Source organism: Neoarius graeffei, chromosome 9, assembly GCF_027579695.1.
Source record: "Neoarius graeffei isolate fNeoGra1 chromosome 9, fNeoGra1.pri, whole genome shotgun sequence".
Lineage (NCBI taxonomy): Eukaryota > Metazoa > Chordata > Actinopteri > Siluriformes > Ariidae > Neoarius > Neoarius graeffei.
In genome coordinates this window covers 83,138,330-83,161,100 of record NC_083577.1, presented here as the reverse complement: position 1 = coordinate 83,161,100, position 22,771 = coordinate 83,138,330, and the positions used below count along the sequence as shown (strand labels likewise).

Sequence of the window (22,771 nt, the reverse complement as noted above, 5' to 3'; positions counted from 1 at the left end):
GTAATTCCGATTACTTAGACTTTTCCTAAGGAGTTGCGGTATCCATATGCAGTCGGACGGATCGTTTGTTGGCACGTAATGCACAGCCACAAAAATTCCTACTTCTCAGTCGCCAAATACTTCTGAGGAGTGTGTGAGCACGTTCTATAAAATACGGGTTTCACATTGACTTCTGTAGAAAGAATAGACAGACAGTCTCGACGACTCCTGTTATTCTTCATGAGCACGTGACGTCATGCTTATTTTCCAAACCGGAAGTCGGCCATGTTGGATGATAACGACAACCAAGATAGCGGCGCTTCGTGATTTTCTTTTGATTTCATTGCCTTTGACGAAAGACAGTGCCTGCTTTGTGTGCGGGATATAATTACGGTAATAATCCGATTTGGAAAGAATTCCCAAAACAAGATCAACTCTGAGCTACTGCTCACTTACGTATCCCCCGCTCTCGCTTATATCAGAACGCAAGCGCTTGAAGGAATACGACACTTATTATGAATGTTGACTTCAACAAATAATTAACTCTGAAACAAGCAAGTAAAGAGCAGCGTCTCTCCTCAGGGATTTCAAACAGCAGCCTGGTAAACTGTCATTTTGAAATCACATTTTGCTTCTTGAAATAGCGTCAAAATCCACGCTATACGTTTTGTAAATACATTGAGTTGGTAAACAGGAAGTCGATGTGTGACAGACCTGAAAACTGTAAATACGGCATAGAACCCCAAGCTGAAGTTTGGCACCAAGTACTGAGTGGCTATGGTTTGTGGTTGCTGAGAAAAAGAGTGTTTCGGCTGGCTGGACGGACAGAGGTAATAATAATTAAAGGTCCCATGGCATGAAATTTTCACTTTCTGAGGTTTTTTAACGTTAAAATGAGTTCCTCTGACCTTCTTAAGTCACCCCAGTGGCTAGAAATTTCATAATGTGTAAACCAAACTATGCCCAACATTTGAGAATGGCGCGTCAAAACGGCGAGTTGATAAGCTCTTCCCTTTACTACATCAGCAAGGGAGATGATCCCCACGCCCCCCCCTCTGGATTCCCACCCACTGTATGGATTGCCCGCCCAGCTCAAAAGTTGCCACCAAACATGGAAGTTGCGCTGTACATGGATGTGACAACACAGAAAAGAGTCTGTTTTTCCTGCCGACGGGAGAGCCCCTGAAGACGCAGTGGCTCAATTTTATTTACTCCAATAATACGCCGTCGAGTCTACCTAAGACGGTGTATGTTTGTCGGAAGCATTTTCCTGAGGAATGTTTCCACAACTTGGGACAGTACAGGGCAGGTTTTGCACATCAACTGTCACTGAAGCCTGGGTCCGTACCAAGCATCCCTGCCGCATCAGCCACAAACACCCAACAAGTAAGTGTATAACTGTTAAGTCGTTTTGCTGTGTTTTAAAATCAGTGCGTTAGCCTTGCAATGGCTACATTAGCTGTGCAGCTAACCGCTTCCTGCAGTTAGCCAGGTACTCTGCGCTACAAAACCAAAAAGCATGCAGCATGCTCTGTTATAATAGCCAATCAAAACAGTTTTTACAAAGACATCCACATTCTTTTTTTTAAGTCACTTGTTCATTTTATTTGTTTGCTTGTTCAGTAAAACCCCAAACATTTGTTGAATTTATTTTATTTCCTCACGTCGCACCTTAATGACGTCAGCGCGCGGTATTTTTCCCTTCGTGGTTTGTTCCTTCTCTCTCGCCATAGTAAGACACCCACATCCGCTTGTTCTGACCCACTGGAGGTAGCGTCACAGTGCTGTTAGCCAATCGGGGTAACACGTTTGCATGTCATGAATATTAATGATAAGACCCGCCCCCACCCTCTACCCTTCCCCGCCTCCTGCTCCTCATTAGCAAAACGACGCACTGGGAAAAGCGCTGAAATGGGGCTTTCTCCCAGGAGGCTACATCTACGTGCCGAGGGTTCATTTCGAGAAAGGCTGCGGATATAACATCCGGAAACCTCCACGAGCCCGTTTAAAGCATCAACAAACCACCATGCCATGGGTCCTTTAAAAACGGCGACAAAACAGATGAAGAACTGTCCAGAGAACGCCGTGTGTACGCTGTGGTTCAAAACCATACATAGTAAGGACTTACCTGAGAAAAACGCTAATTACACCCGCATGTGTGTGTGTGTGGTGCCCAGTTTATATCTGGTAAGAGTTCGTTGCTAATTAAAGCTCTGTTTGCTGCGGATTAAGTTGAACTTTTGAGCTTGAACATGAACACGCTTTTATCTGCTTCTCACCTTGCAGGAGCGCCGGCAAACCTACAGTACGCGATAAAACAAACCCAGTTTGGGCTCGAACACTCACACCAGGACACGATAAGATCAAGATGAAAGAAAACTCATCTCACAGTTTCAAGTAGCAACAGGATAAAAGGATGAAAGATCTGCCAAGAAAGCCAGATTAGAAGAAGTGCGAGAAACCTTAGCAAATTTGGATACACAAGGAGAACAATGTGGGTCAACTTTGCCAGGTGAGATATTAGCGATGCCGTTCCAGTAACTTCGCTTTACTTATACGCTTTCTTTTTTTTTAAGAATGAGATAGTTCACACTGATATCAGGGTGTTCAGTCGCTGGTAACGAGGCTAAATCCTTCATATAATCAGACGGCTTTAACATACAGTGGTGCTTGAAAGTTTGTGAACCCTTTAGAATTTTCTATATATTTCTGCATAAATATGACCGAAAACATCATCAGATTTTCACACAAGTCCTAAAAGTAGATAAAGAGAACCCAGTTAAACAAACGAGACAAAAAATATTATACTTGGTCATTTATTTATTGAGGAAAATGATCCAATATTACATATCTGTGAGTGGCAAAAGTATGTGAACCTCTAGGATTAGCAGTTAATTTGAAGGTGAAATTCGAGTCAGGTGTTTTCAATCAATGGGATGACAATCAGGTGTGAGTGGGCACCCTGTTTTATTTAAAGAACAGGGATCTATCAAAGTCTGATCTGCACAACACGAACAAAGGAGATTTCTGAGGACCTCAGAAAAAGCATTGTTGATGCTCATCAGGCTGGAAAAGGTTACAAAACCATCTCTAAAGAGTTTGGACTCCACCAATCCACAGTCAGACAGATTGTGTACAAATGGAGGAAATTCAAGACCATTGTTACCCTCCCCAGGAGTGGTCGACCAACAAAGATCACTCCAAGAGCAAAGCGTGCAATAGTCAGTGAGGTCACAAAGGACCCCAGGGTAACTTCTAAGTAACTGAAGGCCTCTCTCACATTGGCTAATGATAATGTTCATGAGTCCACCATCAGGAGAACACTGAACAACAATGGTGTGCATGGCAGGGTTGCAAGGAGAAAGCCACTGCTCTCCAAAAAGAACATTGCTGCTCGTCTGCAGTTTGCTAAAGGTCACGTGGACGAGCCAGAAGGCTATTGGAAAAATGTTTTGTGGACGGATGAGACCAAAATAGAAAAGCCGGTGTGCAGGACTGATCAACAGTTACCGCAAACGTGTAGTTGTAGTTATTGCTGCACAAGGGGGTCACACCAGATACTGAAAGCAAAGGTTCACATACTTTTGCCACTCACAGATATGTAATATTGGATCATTTTCCTCAATAAATAAATGATCAAGTATAATATTTTGTCTCATTTGTTTAACTGGGTTCTCTTTATCTACTTTTAGGACTTGTGTGAAAATCTGATGATGTTTTCGGTCATATTTATGCAGAAAAATATAGAAAATTCTAAAGGGTTCACAAACTTTCAAGCCACAAATTTCAACTTTTTCCTCCGAATCTTGACTTGACAGAGGCCTCCAGAGAATCATAATATTTGGAGAAAGTCGGAGATGCTTGACAGTTATTGTTCGCACGAGACGGCATTTTGGATTTGTAGATCATCCAATATGGTGGCGGATGCGCGCACACACACCCTACTGATGTGGTAGATTATCTTTAGGATTCACATCATTGCCAGTCAACACTCTCACTTCCTCTCTATTCATCTATGGACACTTTATCCTTATCCGTCTATACATCGTCTCTTTATCGCATGATCAGTCCACCCATCCATTTCTACGTTTATCTGCATTCATCTATCAAACAAACTTTCATGCTGTCTACCTTCCCTCTCTTTAAATTTCGATCGCACTTTTCATACCCATCCTTCTCTCTTTATCTGCGCACCCTCATATCGGCCTCTGGCCCTTATTGCTCCTGTGTGTGTGTGTTTTCCATGCAGGTGAAGCAGGTGGATGAAGTCGGGCCTGAGGGCTCGAATATGTTGCAGATTCCCAGAATAGCACACCGGGCTTTCACACCTCCATAATACACACTTGAACACAGACTTGAGGGTAAACACACTCCTGACTCCACACTGCCAGTCCTGCGTCTCATCTAGAGCTACACTTTCAACCTCCACACACACACCATCTGTACAGCAGCATAAGAAGATAATCATCACTGTGAGCACACATATCCCCGAGTCGATTTCTGAAGAGTTTCAGTGAATAAGACCGAGTTCTCCAGCGCACCGTAACCTCAGCTCGGTCTCTGATACAGCCTGATGAGACGAGGGGTCTCGGCTCTGATCTCTGATCTGCAGCTCGTTCCTGGCTCTGACGGAAAGGAAACAGAGGACTGGATTCATCATGTGGACAGTAATACCCAGGGATGGATAAGCGCTGTGTAAAAGTGCTGTGTTTTTGCCCTGTGAGCATCTGGAAGCGCTCATACGCTCGTCACACTGCCACAATGAAGACCCACAGCTAGGCATTCTCACAGCGACGGAGGAATGTTTTCTCCCTCCTGCCAAAGATATCAGGGCTGATCGTGGCTTTGTGAATGATATCAATATCGTTACAGCCAAGTTAGGGCCGATTCTTCAGCAGAGAGGCCAAAATTATGACCTTTTTAAGACTGCCGGAACTTGTCAGCTCAGTGATATTGCTAAAGTATGGAATCCAGGGCCAAATGGACTGAAAACCATATTTAAAAAAATCATTACCCCGACTATCCTTGACTTGCACGTGACGTCAAGGCAAAATAGAAACCCGGATGTCGGCCATGTTGGTGGAGATACCGTACAAACGCGAGGCCGAGCGACATTCCATACAAAACACAGCCATGCGTGTGCGACTCTCTTTGTTTTTCCACTGCTTTAAGCGTTCTTTTAGCGATGCCATATCTTTGTGGTCACAACGGTACTCCGATTTTTTTAGAATTCCGTCCGTGATTCGGAAAGAGGGCGAGGAAACTCTGAGGCTGAGTACGGAGAGGAGACGAGCGCGGCTGAACAACATCGGCAGGGCTGATCGAACAGAGGCTAAAACCAAAAAACAGCTCGTGTTTACAGTGATCATTTTATCTCAGGTGAGATTCAAAATCGATTCAAATTTTGCTATAAAATGAGCGTTCTCTCTTGTCGTGGTTCACTCGGTCGTTGTTATAATTTTAACACGTGTATTATCATTTCGCTTCGAGGAGCGCCAGCGAAATTATACGCTAGAAACAATCCAGACTGGGCGCCCACTCAGAACATGGGCTGTGTTTCGTCCAAGGTCCGACTTGATTCTTCGGCAGCCGAACCAGATACCGTAGAACGCGATATCTGGGTACTCGATGGTCGGTAGAAGCGTCTTATCTTCAGAAAAATCCGACGTTTTTAAATAACATGGATCAAAACCCAAACATATCTATCTTCTCTTTGTATCGAATCTTCGCTCGAGCGTTCAAATCGTAGAGAAAATTCAGCATTGTTTACCGACACGCTTTCAGCAGCTGCCGTCCTAGTCGCTTCGTATATCCACCATCACGTGGTTGCAAGTCATCTACGGTATAACCATGTTGCTTCAGAGAAATCGTGACTTGAATGTTAAGAAATAAAAGTTGGGTTTTTTCTGACGTAATTCCGTTACTGACTTTTCTTTCCTCATAAAAGATTTTACATTCATTCATGGCCAATTTGTCTTTTTTTTTTTTTTTAGGGTCAAAAGACGCCATACAGTGTGAAAGTTTTATTTACTTCCATTATCTTGAGTACGGCAACTAAAAAAAAAAAAATTACTACATTTTGCTGTGAATGTAATTCCGTTACTGAAGAACTATCCATAGAAACAAACCTTCCTTTAGTAAAATAAAACAAAAATCAAGACCTTTTACAGGCTACATTTTTAAACTGTCAAGACTTTCAATGTTGAGGTTTTTTTAAAACATAATATCGTGCAATAAATATACCGTTTAAAAAAATTTTAAACTTTGTGTCGTGTCCACGTACATATTTTAAACCCTTTTCCCCAAACCATTTCCTGAAATTCCCCCCACACACACATTTAAAAGTCCATACTTTTCTTGATTTTCTGTCCGTTTTTTTTTTTCCATTTTAAAACACAGAACTGCCTTTTTCCCGTCCGTTCACTCTGTACATCATTCATCTGCGTTCCTTCTGACAGGTGAATCTCTGCATTACAGTAAAACTGCTCGCTCCTCACTAAACACAAACCGAGAAATAATTAAAGCGTATCTTGTCATTTAATGCATCAGAATCGATAAATCAATAAAAATCAAGAGAAGATAAACCTGCCAAAAAGCTCAACAGCGGAGGGAGCCGAATCTTATGATGACGATTAAACAAATCCGCAAGTTGACAGAAAGAAAACCTTCAGGAAGAATATAACCACAACATGCAACACTACACATCTGGATAATACACAGCAGCCTGCGCAACCGCTCACACACACACACACACACACACACACACACACACACACACACACACACACAACCATCAACTTCAAATGGTTTATCAATGCAAGAACCGAGCAAGAGCACCACAAGACACCCACATCAGCCACATACGCTCCATTGCTCAAAGCAAAGCACAGAGAAGGAGAGAGGTCAAGCATTTAAGCATAAAGATATGTGCAAAAACTTTACAAACAATTTCACTCTGTCCAAGCGATTCGCTCCATGCAATCAGACGAGTTACAGTTGAGCGAGAAATGATCAGGAAAACACAGTTTTCCCAAAATCACCTGGATTACTTTATAAACTGTAACAGGGACGGCTTGTTAAATTAAATAAGTTGCACGCAAGAACAACATGCAGAGAAGGGTTTGAGAGTGATGCTAAACAGTCCATGAAAATATTCCATGCAGATAAACGCTCATAACGGATAACTGATGATAAAAATCCTGAGATTGGGTTCGTAAAGAGAAAAGGACTTACAGCAAAAGGGCATCTGTTGGTCTGTGGACTAGAACTAGCGTCATGCTGAGTGTGTGTGCGCGTGTGTGAGAGACAGACTGTGTGTTCTCTACCTGCCACTCTCGTTTTCTGGTGACTCCGCCCCCAGTCGGCATCGTTCCAGCTGATTGGCCACAATCTGTCGCTCCACCTCCAGCTCCCGGGTCAGCCTCTCAAACTGGAGCTCCTACAGGAACACAGGAGAGACAAAAAGACTCAGGACTCGTGATTTCACGGTGAACTGGAGATTCAGTCTGGGGTGGGTTTCCCAAAAGCATCAGAGCACAAAGATCATCGTTAAATGGTAGAGCGAGCATCGCAATGAACGCTCGCTCTCTTACTTACAGTGGTGCTGGAAAGTTTGTGAACCCTTTAGAATTTTCTATATTTCTGCATAAATATGACCGAAAACATCATCAGATTTTCACACAAGTCCTAAAAGTAGATAAAGAGAACCCAGTTAAACGAGACAAAAGTATTATACTTGGTCATTTATTTATTGAGGAAAATGATCCAATATTACATATCTGTGAGTGGCAAAAGTATGTGAACCTTTGTTTTCCGGTAACTGTTGATCAGTCCTGCACACCGGCTTGGAGGAATTTTAGCCCGTTCCTCCGTACAGAACAGCTTCAACTCTGGGATGTTGGTGGGTTTCCTCACATGAACTGCTCACTTCAGGTCCTTCCACAACATTTCGACTGGATTAAGGTCAGGACTTTGACTTGGCCATTCCAAAACATTAACTTCATTCTTCTCTAACCATTCTTTGGTAGAACGACTTGTGTGCTTAGGGTCGTTGTCTTGCTGCATGACCCACCTTCTCTTGAGATTCAGTTCATGGACAGCTGTCCTGACATTTTCCTTTAGAATTCGCTGGTATAGTTCAGAATTCATTGTTCCATCAACGATGGCAAGCCGTCCTGACCCAGATGCAGCAAAACAGGCCCAAACCATGATACTACCACCACCATGTTTCACAGATGGGATAAGGTTCTTATGCTGGAATGCAGTGTTTTCCTTTCTCCAAATATAATGCTTCTTATTTAAACCAAAAAGTTCTATTTTGGTCTCATCCGTCCACAAAACATTTTTCCAATAGCCTTCTGGCTCGTCCACGTGACCTTTAGCAAACTGCAGATGAGCAGCAATGTTCTTTTTGGAGAGCAGTGGCTTTCTCCTTGCAGCCCTGCCATGCACACCATCGTTGTTCAGTGTTCTCCTGATGGTGGACTCATGAACATTAACATTAGCCAATGTGAGAGAGGCCTTCAGTTGCTTAGAAGTTACCCTGGGGTCCTTTGTGACCTCGCCGACTATTACACACCTTGCTCTTGGAGTGATCTTTGTTGGTCGACCACTCCTGGGGAGGGTAACAATAGTCTTGAATTTCCTCCATTTGTGGAGTCCAAACTCTTTAGAGATGGTTTTGTAACCTTTTCCAGCCTGATGAGCATCAACAACGCTTTTTCTGAGGTCCTCAGAAATCTCCTTTGTTTGTGCCATGATACACTTCCACAAACATGTGTTGTGAAGATCAGACTTTGATAGATCCCTGTTCTTTAAATAAAACAGGGTGCCCACTCACACCTGATTGTCGTCCCATTGATTGAAAACATCTGACTCTAATTTCACCTTCAAATTAACTGCTAATCCTAGAGGTTCACATATTTTTGCCACTCACAGATATGCAATATTGGATCATTTTCCTCAATAAATAAATGACCAAGTATAATATTTTTGTCTCATTTGTTTAACTGGGTTCTCTTTATCTACTTTTAGGACTGGTATGAAAATCTGATGATGTTTTAGGACATATTTATGCAGAAATGTAGAAAATTCTAAAGGGTTCACAAACTTTCAAGCACCACTGTAAGATGCTTTTAGCATTAAGAGGCTTTAGGGAAACCCACCCCTGTTCGGTAAAATGATTCATTTCGATTCATTCAGCAATTTGTTTGCCCAAATGAAATGTCCAGCCTCATTATACAGTCGTCTAAAGCGACTCTGTTTCCAGTTTGAGTTGCTTTATGTCATCTTTGTACGTCCAAATCCGTGCACTGAAATGCCAGGAATTCTATAGCTCGATGCAAATAATCTCAAATGCAGCTTATTGAGTAAATCTCAATCAGGATTAACTGACGCAAACGCACAATTACAAATACGCAACATGCAGGTACGCGAATAAACACACAACCTAAACCTTTTGAGAATCATAAAGTAGATTATGGATATGTATGGAAATGTAGCGGTGAAGCACGTCAAGAGCAACTGATAAAAAGTACGGATTCAGTGCATGGCAGTGACAGCGATTCATTCACCCGAGTGACTCACGACTCACTGACTGAATCATCACTGAATGATCGTTTTATTGAGCGAATACATCGTGTGTCTGAATTCATACTCGTTCGTAACATGAACGTGTCCACTAGGGGACAGAAAATGGAAAACGTAATAAAAGTCTTGCATTTTGCTGTGGAATGGATGGCGAAGAATCAAAGTGATGCACGAGATCATGCTGATGATCGCTACTTAGGTTCTAAACCACAGATAATGCTGTATTAAATATTACAGTCGACCAGATAGGGCTCAGCTTGCGACTTCCGATTTTCTCCACAGGAAAAGAGGTCACTGTGCATTAAAATAGAGAACATATCAAGCCCCGCCCACTGCATATCGTCTCCGATATAGACAGTTTAAAGTAATGTTCACTACCACAACACTTGCCGAGAGAACTTAGTCATGTGTAAACATGAACAATTTCAATAAACAATTCAAAACCTTCCTCTTAAATCAGTTTATGCTTCTTAGATTCTGACTTGTTTATTGAATTTTAATGATTTTTTAAAATTTATTTTTATTCTGTAGTGATTTTAGACTTGAAGTATATTCATTGTTTGTTTGCATTTTTTCAATTGCAAAGCGCTATAAAGTGTACATATATAGTACTATATAAATGTAATCAATTATTAGTATTATTATGATAAAATTATAAATTATAATCATCATGAACCAAATGACTATTTTAGGTTTACATACTGAGCACTGATTTTAGCTATATTATTTTATTAGGCATGTAACGGTTCACCCAATTCATGAGTCGATTCATTCAGTTATATTTAAAAAAAAAAAAAAAGAAGATATGAAGAAAATTTAATTATCAAAAAAAATCCAACATTTATTTTCCTATTCTTTATCAACTTAAATCTTCATCTTGTTAAATAATAATAATCTTTACTTTCCGGGCGGCGCGGTGGTGTAGTGGTTAGCGCTGTCGCCTCACAGCAAGAAGGTCCGGGTTCGAGCCCCGTGGCCGGCGAGGGCCTTTCTGTGCGGAGTTTGCATGTTCTCCCCGTGTCCGCGTGGGTTTCCTCCGGGTGCTCCGGTTTCCCCCACAGTCCAAAGACATGCAGGTTAGGTTAACTGGTGACTCTAAATTGAGCGTAGGTGTGAATGTGAGTGTGAATGGTTGTCTGTGTCTATGTGTCAGCCCTGTGATGACCTGGCGACTTGTCCAGGGTGTACCCCGCCTTTCGCCCGTAGTCAGCTGGGATAGGCTCCAGCTTGCCTGCGACCCTGTAGAACAGGATAAAGCGGCTACAGATAATGAGATGAGATGAGAGTTTATAATCATCATGAACCAAATGACTATTTTAGGTTTACATACTGAGTACTGATTTTAGTTATATTATTTTATTAGGCATGTAACGGTTCACCCAATTCACAATTCGATTCATGATACTGGGTTCACAATTTGATTTTCCAATTATATTTTTGAAAAAAAAAAAAGATCAAGAAAATTTAATTATCCAAAAAAATCCGATATTTATTTTCCTATTCTTTATCAACTTAAATCTTCATCTTGTTAAATAATAATAATAATAATAATAATAATAATAATAATAATCTTTACTTTCCTAATAACCAATGACAATTATTTACCCACATCTGTCAAGTTTGGAGTAAAATGTAATAGACTTTTAACAAAGATTCCTTTTTTTTATTAAAAATGAAAACGTTAATAACAAATATGCCTTTTCTTACTAAACCTTTATGAACATTTGTACTCCCTCCATTTGCTTCTCTTTTCTTTATCTCTCAGCAGTCTGTAAAACGAGATCATCGATTTCTTGTTAAATCTATTTATACAGTCGACCACACAACAGCTCCTTCCCATTTTAGATGTTTTTTTTTGGCATTAGAGCTGTGTTACTTCTGCCCACGGTGAAGTCACGTGTTCCCACTATTGTAGAATATTTTGCCCTCTGCTGTCTAAACAACTAGGAAAAACTACGATGACGATCACGATTTGTTTATTTCATCGATTCATATCATGATAAATTCGTACCGCGATTTATCATCGCACGATACATCATTACATGCCTGTACTGTACTTTATATGAATAAAATATGATGTACGAGCATGCATTTCGTGCTCAGAGAATTGCGATGAGAGAAGCTGCAGCTCGATACATCTCTTTCCCCCTTATCTTGTTGCACTTCAGCACTTTCTGGATGCTTTGTGTTCAATCTATTTTTTCATGAGAATGGTATCAGTTTGCAGTCAGAATAAAGAATTATATTATCCATATTACTCGGACACCTTTGCTAAAACCACTGAAGAAGAGTCACGGCGTTTCATCCATCATGACATTTCTGGACACACTTCCCTGCCTCAACCAATCAGCATTGACCTTTTTTTTGTCTGAACTGTTGCTCATGCAGTATCGGAGGAAAGGACTGTCGCAGTAACTGACAGGGGTGAGAGAGTACGCCTCCCCTCCCTGAGAGCACAGGCCAATTTTGCTCTCTTGAGCTCCCAGTCACAGATGGCTACGGCAATACTGGGATTCAAACTAGCGATCTCCGGACGATACGGCGAACGCTTTTCTTTTGTGCCACTTAGGAGCCTGTATTTACATCGTTATGGCGAAAACAGAACGATATTATTTTCCATCCATGTCATGAAGCTACTTAATATAAGGAATAACACGCTCCAGACCATGTGCTTATACTGTATGAAAATAAGCGGGCTGTATCACATCACGCCGGCATGCGTTATTTTTGTATAATGGCCCGGTCTGGAGAATGTTCCTCTGCTTATACTACAGCAATTACTGTACAATGTTTAATTTATTCATAAAACAGTCGTGTACTTTAAATGATTATTATTTTTTAATCTGTTTATCATTAGGTCTTAAATTATGTGGAACGTCTGGGATATAAATCCTTGTGTATGAGCAGTTATTACAGAAACAGTAATGTATCAGAATGAGCGCGTTAATAAAACGTGTTCATGTTGCAGCTGGAACTACTGTCCGAGCCGCACTGTTGTACAAAAATAACAGGACAATTTGAGAATTCAACGGCGCTGTGGTGTAACTTCAAATATCATTATCACAACCTAATTCCACCTTCAAACGAAAAACGCGATTCCAGTTTCCAAGATGGCCGCCCCATAACACAACTGTAAGAAGCTACAAGGTTCATCTTCAGTAACAAGTTAGTGTTGGGATAAATTTATTAGGGATATTTAACAGTTATTCCACAAAATTGAGTCGTATGTGAGCTGATAGCCGACGAGGCGCGTCAAAGTCAAAGTCCTTCCCACGTCATGTGGCACATAAGGCGGCGCCGATCTCCATAGCCCTCGGCCTCTCGCCTATTACCTAGCTCGGGTTACGGTGGGGGGTGGGGGGGGTGTCCTCTGGTAACCACGAGAGTTTGACTCCCCACTCGCATCTGTATTGCAGCGTGCCTTGCCAGACAGTACCATTTTTATGATGGTACGACCCGACCGTGAGTAGAACTTGCGATCTCCCGACTGAGAAGCGGGCACGCTAACCACTAGGCCAACTTGCGGTATGACGATGCGTGTAGCACTGAGAATTTTTGCAAAGCTCGATAAATACATTTAAAAAAAAAATTTATACAAAACGTCCGACAAAATCATTTCCGCTTAGAATGTAAACAAGCCAGTGAAATGGCAGGAGCAATTTGTGAAAAATTCTCGAGTAGAGTTTTTATTTCCTCCTCGGCTGGTTCAGCAACACGCGCCGCCATTTTGTTTTTCTCTACTAATGGTATATGAGCTGATATCCTAGTAGTAGAGTAGCCAATCAGAGTGCATGATTGCTCATATCCAGTGAATGTGGATAGAAGAAATACATTTATTAGCTCACATGTTTAAAATCTTTATTTTTCTATCAAGCTGCTTTGCAACAACCTGTGTCCGAAATCGCTCCCTACTCACTACATAGGGCACTATATAGTGAGGACGCCATTTTGTAGTGCTGTCCGACACCTTAGTGAGGATTATTTACACCCTATATAGCGCACTCAAAGTATCCCACGATGCATCGTGAAAAGTAATGTACAACGATGGTCACTAACCAAAGCAACATATCCCATCATGCATTGCGGTCGCGCTGAAAGAAAAATCAAATTACCGGTAAAAGTCTCAAATTTGATTGAATAAAAGGCAGCGGCAAAGAAGAAAGTATTCAGCCTTGATTTAAAAGAACTGAAAGCTGCCGGTACTTTGTATTGATGAATGTGGGAAATACGCTCGGTATAATATGGATTTATCACAAAAACACATCTCGTCTCATAAACGGACTTGACTAGTCGCGTTGTAGACCACGTCAGCAAATCTGTGTGACGTCGCTGAAGATGTGGTCCGAGGCAGATAGGTGTGAAAAAAGAATTCCTGTATTTGTTATCTGCTTTAGCCTCGACGAAAACATCAGACACAATATGCCCTGACTGCTCGAGTACATGTGAGATAACAGTCTGGAAAAATTGTGTATATCTAACTTTAAGGACCTGGGGCAAGGTGCATGATGTACATTTGGGACATTTTGTTCTTTAAGTGCTTCTTGACTTCTACGCTCAAAATATACTTTAGAAAATTAGGCAACTGCAGCGCACGCGCGCACACACACACACACACACACACACACACGTTTGTATTTATGTTAATTACGGAACCTTTCCTGAGCCAAGATGATCACTAAACACTTCAAACTTCGACACCTCTGTACACGGAGAAAACGTTTACAACCAAGACGTTTACGTCTTTCATGAAGGAGGAGACGACTAATTTACAACCAGCGTGCTGTGATCACTACCATGACACGACATCTGTTTTATTCCTGATTTAAAATCCAGAAAAAACAGCATACACGTGCACACGTGTGCTCCCTTACCTCTCTGTATGCAGCAGAACAGAACAGAACAGACAGCCTGGGACCTCAGTGAAGTTAGACTGCTTTCACTCCACTCATCCACTCGCCGTCTGTTCTCCCTTCTGCCTTTGCTGTGCTGTGACTGTGCAAGCATGTGTGAGAGCATGTGCGAGTGTGTGTGTGTGTGTATGAGTTGAAAGTGTTGCCTGCAGTGTGCTTACTGCTCCACCCCCATTCTCTGTCTTTTCTTTTCCTTCCTTTCTCTCTCTCTCTCTCTCTCTCTCTCTCTCTCATCCCCTGTCTAATCTCGGACTCTTGCGGCAGATATTTTCTAAGGAAATCCTAAACATTCGTTCCAGTTTCCTGGTCAAGTGCGACGCATCCTCAGGGTCCCACCGGACATTTGGAGAAAAACAAAAACACACACATGTTCCTGGAATACACTCCTGAATCCTGGCCAGCTCTGAGCAGCTACAGAGCCCTATTAGGATCAAATCTGACTCGCAAATTCACACAATGCTGTGTTTAAACTCCAGGTGTAGAGGTCGTGATCTATAACTAGATACAGAGTGTGACTAAAGTCACAGTAATTTGCGCTAGCTGTTACACACCGGGACGTCTGGTCACTGTACCCTATAGATCCGGAACGGTAAGAGATAGAGAACGACGCTTAGTGAGGAAAAGTTGCGCTCTGCTGTCCTGAACAAAATTAAAAAAAAAAAATAAAAATAAAAATCATGAAAATTGACAGAGTTATAAGTGATAGAAAAAAAAAATCCCGTTTTTCATGAATCATTCCGGATCAGTGATCCAGATCAGCACCAAAAGTCATAGCAACATAATTCAGCCCAGAGGCATTCTTCATGTGAAATTTGGTGATTCGTTGAAAACTGAGGGAGAAATAGCGTCCTAAAAATGTTATAATAATAATTGACTGTGACTAGTCACAGTAATTTGCGCTAGCTGACTTTTCTCAACTGAAGGTCAAGGTCATTTTGCTGAACAAAATAAAAAACTGATTGAAATAAATCATGAAAATTGACAGACTTATAAGGGTTGCTTTACAATCAGGGTACGCAAGCTAAAAATCACATTTAATACTTATTATCTTCAATATCAAAAGGCTTGACTAAATAAACTTGGTTGTTTATTGTAGCCCTGTGATAGCTCTATTTACCATGCAAAAAACAATTTGGTGATAACGTTATTTTTGGTGAATGTATGGCAATGTATGTCATATTTAGCAAAATTACTCGTGTCATTTAGAAAAAGTGCTTTTTTGACCACAGGTAGCTCCAAAAGGGATGCACTTACATCATTCTTTATACCATAAAACACATATTTGCTTCCATATCATTGGAAACATAGTTAAGTTTTAATGTTGAATGCCAGTAAGTTTCCAGACTATTTTGATCAAATTAGTATGTAATTGTGTCAAAAAAAATGTCCTCTCTGAGACAGCTAATTTTTCAATATAAAATAACATATCTAAAATGATTATTTTCATCCTAAAATGTGGTCAAGATATTGGGACATAAATATTAGAGACAACTAACACAAAGCTTCCAGCCTTATATTTAAAAGCACTATGGAAGTAGCGGATTCTGAATTGTCAAAAAAAATTTCCTCTCCGAGAATCACTTCATTTGTTTCTCCCAGCCCTGCTTAAAGCTACACTTAATCTTGTTATAATACAAATTATTACACATGCCTATCTGTTCTTTAACTTGTCCTTCACTTAAAAACTGGTACAAGAACCAGTTTGAATCAATTTGAATTTTGGACCCCTGTGACACAAACTTTGTACCCTGATTGTAAAACAACCCATAAGTGATTGAAAAGAAGCCCGTTTTTCATGGATCGTTCCAGATCAATGATCCAGATCAGCACCAAAAGTCATAGCAATGTAATTCAGCCCAGATGTATTCTTCATGTGAAATTTGGTGATTGGTTGAAAACCGAGGGAGAAATAGCATCCTAAGAAGTCTCATCTCATTATCTCTAGTCGCTTTATCCTGTTCTACAGGGTCGCAGGCGAGCTGGAGCCTATCCCAGCTGACTACGGGCGAAAGGCGGGGTACACCCTGGACAAGTCGCCAGGTCATCACAGGGCTGACACATAGACACAGACAACCATTCACACTCACATTCACACCTACGCTCAATTTAGAGTCACCAGTTAACCTAACCTGCATGTCTTTGGACTGTGGGGGAAACCGGAGCACCCGGAGGAAACCCACGCGGACACGGGGAGAACATGCAAACTCCGCACAGAAAGGCCCTCGCCGGCCACGGGGCTCGAACCTGGACCTTCTTGCTGTGAGGCGACAGCGCTAACCACTACACCACCGTGCCGCCCATCCGAAGAAGTGTCAGGATAATAATAATAACAATAATAACAACAACTAGGATAGAGACTGTGACTAAAGTCACAGTAATTTGCGCTAGCTGACTTTTGTCAATTGAAGGTCAAGGCGAAGGTCATTTTGCTGAACAAATTAAAAAAAACTGACTGAAAAAAATCATGAAAATTGACAGGCTTATAAGTAATAAAAGTTCAATTTATATAGCACCTTTCTCAAAACCCAAGGTCGGTTTACGATTATAGAGGAAAAAAAAAAAAAGTCCACCAAATAAAGGCCAGGGTGTCATTCCAGTGGTGTAGCAGCCACGGTCCTGCCAAAAGGCGCACGAAAACAAGTCCCACACCGCCAGCACAGTCGCCGCAACGCTGCCGGGCAACATCACTCCGAACACCACGTCATGGATCCACAAAGCGAGCGCAGACGCACCGCTACGCAGAGTGCCGGTACGTCCCAAACCGCCTGCACAGCCACCATGACGCCACCGAGCAACATCGCTCGGAACACCATGCCAAGCACTAAAGCATAGAGCGCTGGACAACCACGATGTTAAAATGAGCAACGAGCTCACTGCAGTCCATAAACAGGAGCACAGGCATCACCCACGGCGAACCAAGGCCTGGAGGGAACCGACGCCCAAAAACACTCAAAAAAAATCAAACTACACAAACACACACAAAAAAAGAGAAAATAAAATTAAATAAAAATAAAAAGCTCTGGTGAGAAGCGGCAGCCAGGATGCACACGGCATACTCTCAACCGGAAAGTAATTGAAAAGAAGCCTGTTTTTCATGGATCGTTCCGGATCAGTGATCCAGATCAGCACCAAAAGTCATAGCAACGTAATTCAGCCCAGATGTATTCTTCATGTGAAATTTGGTGATTGGTTGAAAACTGAGGGAGAAATAGCGTCCTGAAAACATTAGGAGAATAAGAATAAGAATTAGAAGAAAGTCGAAAGATCCTGAGTGAGAGTAACAATTTGGTCCAGCGCTGCTAGCGCAAATTAATAAAGCATTGTTGTGTCGTCTGCTCTTTAAACTCCAAATGAAGCGCTGCAACACCTCAAGCAGGATTAATAATGCCACTGGTTTTGAAATCAAGGAAGACGTCCCGTCTCACTGCTGTTCGGTACACAAACACCTCTAATGCCTCACTCTTAAAGACATCAGGGTAAGTGACATTTGTAACACGAACACAAACGGGTCTCGAGACACCCGAAAGCAACAAACGAGTGTCTAAGTGACTGTGTCACTGCTCCAGCCAGAGAATATACAATCACTACGAGACAATACTGAATAATAACATTCTCCATATTCTGTAGATAAAGGTCATGCTACAGCAGCAGACATGATAACAGCTGCTTTTTGTACAGATAAGTTTCATTCGCGCATTATGTGATCAGAACCTCTGAAACAGCTCGTACAGGTACGTGAGACCGGGTGGATCTGCAGCTGAAAATGTGCACAACAGCCAAATGTATTAAAGTGGCCGCTTGAGACGCGTTCAGAGTGCCGGGGGTAAACAGCTACGCATTTCGGCTGTGACCGAATCACTCGAGACAGATGTTAATACCGGGCCTCAGTGTGTGTGTATACGGTAGCTCATGCACTGCAGTGGCTGAGCTGCATTACTAGAATGCAGTTAGCTGTGTTTAGGGGTCTCTTTCACAATTTAGTTGTCGTTCTTTCGGCTGCTCCCGTACCTTCAGGGTTGCCACAGCGGATCTGCTCTGCAAATTTGATTTGGCATAGATTTTTACACCAGATGCCCTTCCTGACACAACAACCCTCCCCAATCTATCCGGGCTTGGGATCGGCACTAAGTACGCACTAGGGCTGTAACGATACACCCAACTCACGATTCGATTCGTATCACGATTTTTGACCCACGATTCGATACGCCCACGATTTTTTAAAAATGTTTTTTTAAAGTAGTAAATTTGACTTATTAACATTTACTTACTTACATTAACTATTTAATAACAAATAATTCAGACCACTGCAGAGAATGAGTAATATGTATGCAAAAATGAACAAATGTATATCCAAAGATTGTTTTATTTCTCAAAATAATACTGTTGAGCCGGAAGCTCTGTTTTTTTCGGTTCTGAAAAAGTCATTTTTCCAAATCGTGTAAATCCGTTAAGATTTTTTGGGGGGGTGGCTCTCTCACTGTCTCACTCTCACAGGGCCAATGATTTTCTGTGATCGTGGAAAACAGATGGAAATTACGGAATTTTTATGGTGAAACATTGCTCGCGTGTCAAAATGTAACTGCCGCAGAAGGCTTCCGCCCAAGCAGACATGCCTTCAGTGTTGCCAGATATTGCTAACGTTTTCCACCCCAAAATATGTTCAAAACCAGCCAAAAAGCACCTAAACCTGCCCAATCTGGCAACACTGCATGCCTTTCCGGTCAAGTGATTGTGATTGGCTTGTGGCACACCTAGCCAGCCAATGAGCTGCTTGTTTACAGATTCGCTCCCCGCATCGCAACCAGAATGGCGACCGCTTAAAAGAAATGAATGCTCTGCCAGTGGCGAGTGTGGACGTTGCGTGACTCGCAGAAGATTGTCGCAGGTCGGCGAAAAAACGACTTACTAATAGATATAAAAAAATAAAAGTAATTTAAGTAAGTTTAAAATGTAATTTAAATAAAAAGTAAAGTATTCATAAATTGAAGTTTGGAAGCGCCTCTGTTTTTGGGCTGAGGAGAAGTTTGAAAGGGTGTACCGCGATTCTGCCTTCTTGTATCACGATACGGATCGTGGCTCTGCGTATCGCGATTTCGATACGCATATCGTTACAGCCCTAGTACGCACTGACTTGTACAATAGGGTGTATCAGTTGCCCCCTAAAAAATGAAAAGTTCCTCCGATCATGATGCATTTTTGTTTTTATGTTCCTTTTGGTAAGAAAACACACTGGGTGAAATATTTTGACAAAATTCAAAAGTTTAATGGTGGCACCAGGAGCTCAAAGTTATGGAAAAAGCTGCTATTTTATGACTTTTATGACAAAATTTCGATCACTTTTCATGAAACATTATGGCACCTTATAGATCAGACCTGGGCATTTTACGGCCCGCGGGCTGCATCCGGCCCTTTGGTTCATTCTGACCGGCCCGCGTAAGGTTAATTAGAAATTACAAAATAAACGTATTTTCTAATTTTACCTCATGCATGGATTGAACGTGCATTGCTTTTATTTTGAAGTTGTGTTCAACAAAAACGCAATGCGCACGACATGAGCATGACATGAAATCCCACGAAACCTAATCCCGCAATAACTACTTCCGTAATTTGTCCAGACCAACCACAAACGTGTACGTCATCCTTCAAACGGTCCAGCCAATCACATAGTGTGACGTCACCAGCAGGTGCCGGAGCCCGAGCCGATCTGTAGATCTGATACCTACACCGAATTGACGTTGTTGCGAGCAGATCACAAGAAGACTTTAGCCCCCAAAATGTCCACAAAAAGAAGAAAGGTAGGGGGGCGTCGTGGCTCAGGTGGCTAAGGTGCCATACCATAAATCCGGGGACCCGGGTTCGATTCCAACCCAAGGTCATTTCCCGATCCCTCCCTGTCTCTCTCTCCCGCTCGTTTCCTGTCCTGTCTCTACACTGTCCTATCCAATAAAGGTGAAAAAAGTCCAAAAAAAATCTTTAAAGAAGAAAGGTAGATGCCGAATGCAGGGCTTTCAACAAAACATGGGCTGCTAAGTATTTATTTACTGAAGTCAGAGATGAAGCCGTGTGTTTAGTTTGCGGAGAGCAGATCGCAGTGTTCAAAGACTACAATTTGAGTCGGCATTACCAAATGAGGTGATTAGACTACAAATGTGGGCATCATTATTATAATATGATGTATCTTGCTTGATATTTGGAGTAGAAAGACATATTGTGATGTCTTTGTGTTTTGGGATGAATGTGACTGAAAAAAAAAAAAAGGTACAAACGTTCACATTTTGTTAACCATTGTTTTGGGAAATTTGATTGAATAAATGACATGTTTTGTAAGGCAACCTCGTTTTTTCCATACTCTTACCAGTCTTAGCAGCTTGTAAAAACAATGATATTTACTGCTTTATATAAAGAAATACAATTAATATTATGCAGAATTTAGTTCAGCCTTTTGGTCCGGCCCTCCACAAAATTTTCTGTTTTTCATGTGGCCCCATGGAAAAAATAATTGCCCACCCCTGTTATAGAGTATACCAAATATCTTAGATCCACATTTTTAGTCCATATTCTAAATATATTATCAAGCACAGTTTGAGTTTTAGCTGTTCATTGAATCATTGTTCAACTACTTTTAAACAATACAAATGTATTATGAATCACATTAATGCTTCTCAATCCCTTGCAAAGGTTCTTAACATGATCTCTGGGCCACAAGAAATCAATAAATGGAATCCAACATTGTGATTCAAACCTTACGCAAAAACATAAAATACGCGTTTTTTGGCAAAAAATGAACCTCATGGTGCCACCATTAGACTTTTGAATATGGTCAAAACATTTTACAGGATGTCTTTATTGGTGAAAAGGAACACCCGAACAAAAATGCATCAGATTTTATGAAAGTGAGGGCAACTGATGCACCCTATTGTACAAACCCAATGGCTGGGTATTTTACCAAATCTGCATGTCTTTCAACTGTGGAGGAAACCTACGCAGACACGGGCAGAACATGCAAACTCCACACAGAAAGGCCCCTTGTCGGCCGTGAGGTTTGAACCCGGAACCTTCTTGCTGTGAGGCGACAGTGCTACCCGCTACACCACCGTGCAGTTTCATGCTTATATTTAACATCACTAAATAAATGTAAATCAGCTGTGCTGTGAAGGTGCTTTGTATCTGACAGGGGACTGGAGATCATCAACATATGCAAATGAGATGGGAGAAAATGAGCTGGATCAAAACTTGCGTGAATCTTTATCCTGCCTATACTTTACTGAACATTCTGAATATATTCTTCACAGAGAAAAAAGCTCCGAAAAAGCCTAATACTGGACCAGTGAACACCTCACTACTGATCAAAATGGGCTCAGAAATCCTCAAATATTGCCCCAAACCCCAATTTTATTTTGATTATGCTTTACTGATCCATCCTGCCATCGAACCATCATGATCTACGACAGTATTAAGTAAAGGAGAACTGAAGGTACGTTTTTTCATTATCAAAATCCTATTTCTCATTTTATTAAATATCGGAATGCATTTCTGATCGCTATTCTGTCGCTGCTATAGCAAGTTATGAGTGTTTGAAATATGCTCTGTAATATATCAGTCCATATGTCAAAGCAATGGCCGTAAACGAGATTCGTTGAGACCTGTGCGAGACATCGTAGGACGGAAGTAAAACGTACAGCGGAAATCAAAGTCACCGACATCTGCCAACGTTGTCAAAAGACGCGTGCGCCCTCTTTCGAATGCTGACGTAATCAAGCCGGAAGTTTTGTTTGTTTTGATGGCAATCAGGAAAGTGTGAAAAAAGTAGGCAGTAATCGTCATTTAAACTCGTTTTTGTGCAATACTTCGTTTGGAAAACAGTTTTCAAAATGGCGGCACTGACACCTGGCTGACACTTCACGTTTCGAAGTCTCGCACAAGTCTCGTGAAGATCGCGCGGATAAGCGACGCCTGCCGTGGACCACACGAACTAAATTCAACACGGCTAAAAACCGAATAGGCTGATAAGTATAATATTTAATTGCAATTAGTTGCCAATACGAGTCACGATATAAGGTTACTGAAACCGAAATTGAATAACATGTTAATTAAGAAATAAAGCAAGTTTAAAAATGATTTTAGTTCTAATTTAAGGGCCCAAGTAGTATCTATCCATCCATCAAACATAACCGCTTATCCTGTGCAGGGTCACGGGTGAGCTGGAGCCTATCTCAGCTGACTACGGGCGAGAGGCGGGGTACACCCTGGACAAGTCGCCAGATCATCACAGGGCCGACATATAGAGACAAACA

The 22,771-nt window shown here is 41.5% G+C and overlaps 1 protein-coding gene across 13 annotated transcripts in view; it reads right to left on the bottom strand.

Annotated features, from left to right (window-relative positions):
* LOC132892046 (plakophilin-4-like) overlaps positions 1-22,771 on the bottom strand; it is a 412,882-nt gene that overhangs the window by 189,639 nt on the left and 200,472 nt on the right. For 12 of the 13 annotated variants that reach the window (XM_060930383.1, XM_060930384.1, XM_060930376.1 and 9 more), the window contains one exon: positions 7,305-7,417. In XM_060930383.1, coding sequence (XP_060786366.1) covers positions 7,305-7,417 — 113 coding nt within the window. Of the gene's footprint in view, positions 1-7,304; positions 7,418-14,438; positions 14,526-22,771 lie in introns of those variants that run through there. The other variant, XM_060930387.1, reaches the window with a different exon arrangement.